This window comes from Carex rostrata, chromosome 8 (assembly GCF_964058835.1).
Source record: "Carex rostrata chromosome 8, lpCarRost1.2, whole genome shotgun sequence".
Lineage (NCBI taxonomy): Eukaryota > Viridiplantae > Streptophyta > Magnoliopsida > Poales > Cyperaceae > Carex > Carex rostrata.
The window spans coordinates 6,032,663-6,038,088 of NC_135925.1; the positions used below are offsets into that span (position 1 = coordinate 6,032,663).

The 5,426-nt window shown below is 38.8% G+C and overlaps 1 protein-coding gene across 2 annotated transcripts; it reads left to right on the forward strand.

The window, feature by feature from the left end:
- Window positions 1-335: 335 nt before the first annotated feature.
- On the forward strand, window positions 336-4,698 carry LOC144558107 (protein PAT1 homolog 1-like). 2 transcript variants are annotated; one of them, XM_078306835.1, is made up of 5 exons: window positions 336-614; window positions 1,459-1,613; window positions 1,763-1,819; window positions 1,924-2,032; window positions 2,682-4,698. In XM_078306835.1, exons 1-5 carry the CDS (start codon window positions 602-604, stop codon window positions 4,391-4,393), a joined length of 2,046 nt encoding a protein of 681 aa, XP_078162961.1. In that variant the 5' UTR covers window positions 336-601; the 3' UTR covers window positions 4,394-4,698. The 2 variants fall into 2 exon arrangements, with proteins under 2 accessions (XP_078162961.1, XP_078162962.1); XM_078306836.1 differs by having other exon boundaries at window positions 337-614; window positions 1,924-1,996.
- Window positions 4,699-5,426: the final 728 nt, after the last annotated feature.

The following is a 5,426-nucleotide window of genomic DNA, read 5'->3' on the forward strand; positions in this document are numbered from 1 at the left end:
TAAATATTCTAATTTTGATCACTTGATTTTATACTAAACTAATTCGAAAGTTTAAAATTTTCATATGTAGACGCATCACTCGTAAGGTAGGAAAATTTCAACGATTTAAATTATTCGTTTAAAATCAATCCGACAAATTTTAAAATTGAGTTCATAAAAAAATTTGATGAACTTACAACACCTAGTTCTACTCATTAAAATAATTTTCTTATCTAGCAGAAGATTATTAAACTGAAAAACGGTTCACACATTAAATGCTTTATTGGCCCAAGCGCTTATGGCCATCAGACACCAGTTGTCACTTCGCGCGGAGAGGCTTTGTTAATAAATAAATAAAAACTAGAGATCAGATAAGAAAATTAATTAAACCTCAAAAACTGGCGCAAAGCAACCGATCTCATATACCTAATATCTACTGAGCTGTGCAATTACTATTCGATCTCCTCGCTTTTCGTTTTCGTTTTCGTTTCGGGTTGTTATATGGATTTGATTGAAGTTTAGCATCTCCTCAGACTAAAACCCTAACTCTAATATTTGCGGTACCTATAGTTCTACTGTTCGTGTAGTTAAAGAAGGGTTTGAAAGTTAGGAAATTGAGGCCATGTCATCATCAGGTATGCTCCTCTCTTTCTTTATCCGTTTGTATTTTTTAATTTGCCTGTTTGCGTAATCGTAGCTTAAACTTTAAATTTGAACTGATTTTCTTTAAATCAAGTCATAGCTTGTTATTCTTAATGAGGTACCAGTGATTTGGTACCAAAAAACATATTATCTGGTATCTTAATGAAATCGGTGGGCTTACCCCGCTTTAATAAAAAAAAAAAAACTTCATTTGAAAGTTAGAATTTTAAGCAGTTTAATCAGCCAAATATGAGGTGGTTCTGAGTAATTTCTTTCCAATTTTACTGGCATGTAGCGTTGCAATTCATAGCCAGATATTGGCAAAGTACAATTGTCTCAGCTGTGGTTATGTCATTAATTAGGTTCAACACTAATTTCCCGTGGACCATTACAAAACCAAAACTTTTGAAAGTTTGACTGCTAGATGTGAGCGATTAATCCCTAATAAAGCATTAATGCTGCCTCCATTTATGTAGTAAATCCCCAATGAGGCTACTATGCTTCAATTTGATGAAAACTACCTTAATTTGCACCTTCCTCAGCGTGCAATTAGGCCTTGAAAAACCAAAAATAGAGGCAAGACAAAAATGAAATGGTCAAACAGGTCTATACCTAGTAAGCTGTAGACTGTGTTTATTGATGAGCTTACTGAGACAGTGACAACTCAGTTAATACAGTACTTAAAATAAACTTTTTTGTATTTATCCTGCCCATTTTCACTGCGTTTAATGAATTTGTTTCCTTTCGAAAGCTGCAGCCAGAAATATTCACACAAGATGGACCTAATTCCTAATTCAGACCTGATTTTAATTTTTTTTTTTTTGTGCCCATGGATAGATGATGCTCACTTTGATGCCTCGCAATATCTATTTTTTGGCAAAGATATTCTGGAGGAAGTAGAACTAGGAGGGTTAGAAGGACAAGAACATGACGAAACTGCCCCTGTTCCTTCTGACTATGAGTTTCATTTTTCAACTGGAGACAAAGAATTGGTTAGATGCCTATATTAGATCCTTTGATGTATAATTTATATGGACCAATTTGCAAAGAGTCCCTTATTGAAAGGGCTGAAACCTAGCTAACTATGCAAATTGGGCTAAGTAACAAACTTCCTTTTGTTTTACAATATCTTATATTTTAGGCTGACACCTATGCATCAGTATCTCATATAGACGATCTCTCCAGCACATTTGCAAAGGTGAAATTATTTACGTTTCCTTCTAGAAAAAATTGTTACATTTTTTAATGGGATGTGTTATTCGACCCATAGTAATTTATTTTTCTATTTGTGTTAATGTGCAGTTAAATAGAGCTGTCAGTGATCCAATCAGGCATGGTGGTTTGGTTGTTGATAGAAACTCTATCTCGCGAGACAGTGAGTATCATCGACCTACTGAAAAATTCTGGCCAGGTTTCTGGTATTGTACCAGTATGTTGCTGGTATAGTATAATACAGTACCAGAATAAATGTTTAGGTCTTGAAAAATGGACATTGGCTTGGAGCAGGCCAGTACCACATGAACCAGTTTTGGCTCAGTTATTGCCCATGTCTGTATATGAAAATTTAATTTCACACATGTCAAGCTGAAAGACCAAAATACTGATTTCAATGGATACAATCATACAAGTAGCTGGAAAATTAAAATTAAAACTAGCCCAATTCACAGAGTTAGAGGCCTTTTCACAATTCGCTTGTGGAAGTTTCATTTAAACAGGGACTCCATCGACTTTTACAGTCTTTCCCCTTTTTCGTTTTCTTGTTTTTATTCCTACACCGGACCTGTTTATATTTGATTATTACTCGTCAGTTGCATGGACGGACAGTGGATGTTTATTCTATAATCTCTTGTGGTTCTAAAGATTTGTGTGAGCAAAATTGATATTTATTCACCAGTTTTATTGCTGATTACTTGAATGTTTGGTTATCATACTTTAGCATTTCTGTTTTTAGTTCCTATTTGGCAATTTTGTACCCCTTCGGTAGCAAGTCTGTATTTCCATATGAAAATTATACCAACCAGTTAAATAGCATTAAATAATTCACCTTTTGATATCCACAGGTTCGTCTACATCAGATTGGATCCAAGAAACTGACTATTTGTCCTGGCCTGACCTGAGCCAAACACTAACAGCACTATGCGACACCGACACCATGAGATGGCAGTCCAAGCCCTCCTCCCATCATCTCTTCGATTCCAAGCCCCTGTTGCGCACTTCATCATCGCCTCAGCAACCACCTTCCTATCATCACCACCACCGCCACTCTCTATTACTGGACCCCAATCTTTCAACCATTGCTGCCTCTCAGTCCCGCCAGTCATTGAACTTGGCACGCCATTCCAGCATCCCTTCTCTCAGCTGCACTCATCCTTCACTGCTTACCTCACCCTATCCTCCTCATGGAAATTATGATTTTGCGAGCCTTGCTCATAATCTCTCATTCATTAGCCAGGACCAATTTCTCAACCAACAAAAACATAGCCATAACAGCCACGACCCATTAATCCGTCTAGATTCGTCTGACCTGTTCAATCTCCGGTATGTGTCGGGGCCCAAAGGTCAGTCGAGCTGGAACAAGCAAAAAGAAACCCCTCAGACCTCTGATACAGTTGTTTCAAAATTCAGATCAAAGTACATGTTGTTTGAAGAGCTACAGAGCATCTCTCGCATGATTGATTCTAGAGCACATGGTGAGCAATACGTAAAAGACTACTACCACCAGGCTTGCCTATCCAAAAGAGGTGTGCAAACTCAGTTTTACCCTTCCTCAGTAAGAGATATTGATACAACCACCCACAAATCCGTTCGCTTCAAAGAGATACACGCAATCCTCTCTTCTGGTTCTGCTGTTAGTGGGGCCAACACGAAGAGGCCACCTTATAACAGACCCTTAGAGAAGGAGCCAATGTTTGCAGCTCGTATATTGGTAGACAATGGTTTTACCCTTCTTTTAGATGTAGATGACATAAACCGTGCCCTACAACACACTGTGCCACAAAACAATGCATTAGAGATGCGGAAACATCGTCAGATCCTTTTAGAACGTCTAGCCACATCTTTCCAGCTGGTTGACCCTCTAGGATCCTATGTAGCCTGTAACCCATTAAATGATGATCTGGTGTTTCTTAGCGTTGTCTCTCTGCCTAAAGGGAGAGAGCTAGTAACCCGGTATCTGAAGCTGATACCGCCTGGTACTGAGCTGGCACGAGTGGTATGTATGGCTGTGTTTCGCCATTTGCGTACTTTATTTGGAGTCATGCCAGCAGAGAAAGCTGCAGCTGAGACAACATCAAACCTTGCTAAGACCGTTTCGAGATGTGTGCACAGTTTCGAGATTAGCGCCTTAAGTGCCTGTATAGCAGCTGTTGTCTGCTCGTCAGAACAACCGCCCCTTCGACCTATGGGTAGTTCAGCTGGTGACAGTGCTTCGGTCACTTTGATATCTGTGCTTGACAGGGCGGCAAATCTGCTTTCAAGTCCGATTGCTCCAACTCGCTACTTTATGTCTACAATTAATTTGTGGCGGACCTCATTTGATGTCTTTTTCACTCTTCTGATGAATTACTGTATTAGCAAATCTGAGAGTGTAATGCAACAGTTTTTCGAACCATCAGCTATTGACATGGCGAAAACTATTGGCAGAGAGATGCCAGTTGAGCTCCTGTGTGCAATTCTTCCTCACACAAATGAAAGCCAGAGGATGATGCTTTTTGAGTTTGTGCAGAGGTACATGCCGGGCATGTCTGTCTCATCAGAGTCACGTCCCGAATGATGCTTTTTTTCTTGTTTTGAATTGGTATGTTTCTGGTTGTACATATTTTGTGTGTGGAAGCAACCTTCTAATCTTTTCTTTTGGATGGAGATGGAAGGTGGTAAGCAGTTTCTTGCTCTCTAGGTGTGTCTTATGAAATAGCCGTAGTAGATTATAAAGAAAGCACATCTACTTGCATGCTTTTCTAAACCTTGCATGAAACCTTTTACAGCTTAGATTTTCACTCCAATGATCATGTTAGATAGTGCAGCTCTGTATTGTTCTATCCATGTGTAGTATGTTTTGCCGCTGTCTCTTTTTCTCAATAATATATCATCACATATTCACATGTGCAATCTTTGGCCACTATTTTCTTAGCTTGCTGTATCATTGTATAGTATAAACTACATACAGATATGCGTGCACTGTGTGATTAATAACAAAATGGTTAGGCCCCGATAGAGGTTACAGTGGTGTCATTGATTTATCTTTTTCATTTTTCCTTATTTAGGTTCTGTTATAAATTGGGGTGCCAAGTGGAAGTTTTTTTTTCCGTCTCCAGACACTGCTCTTTACAGAATTTCAAACAAAAGAATTAGTTCAGGTAAAGGCACAGAGCAAAATGGCCGGTACAGTAATTCTTTTTTTTTTTTCATGCATTCAAAGCAATTGTGTCAGGGCCAGGGTGATCTGGGTCCGGATCCCCTAAAGTAACCCAATTTTTGGGTTTTAGATCGAGGCCGTCTAATTCGAATCCGTCGTTCAATATTGCTTTGTGATTTGAATTCATTTCTGGGGATGTGTGCTCTAATTCGGCTAGATTATCACAGATTCGAATCGAATGGTCCTGATCCAAAACCCAAAGATTGGATTACTTCTCTGGATCTGAACTCGGGTGATCTGCCCCCTGGTTTGATTAAAATAAATAAATTAATTAAAACTGGTGAATTGGTGATCATTTGATATATGATGCTATCCCTTAACACGGAGGAGTTACTTCCCTTCAATTTTAATGAATAATTTTGAGGGACGAGCACACCGTTTTTATCTTGAT

Excerpts from the sequence above, each read along its gene's own strand:
- LOC144558107 (XM_078306835.1), top strand. Across the intron at positions 1,820-1,923 it reads TCTCCAGCACATTTGCAAAG|TTAAATAGAGCTGTCAGTGA; the intron begins GTGAAATTATTT and ends GTTAATGTGCAG. Across the intron at positions 2,033-2,681 it reads TACTGAAAAATTCTGGCCAG|GTTCGTCTACATCAGATTGG; the intron begins GTTTCTGGTATT and ends TGATATCCACAG.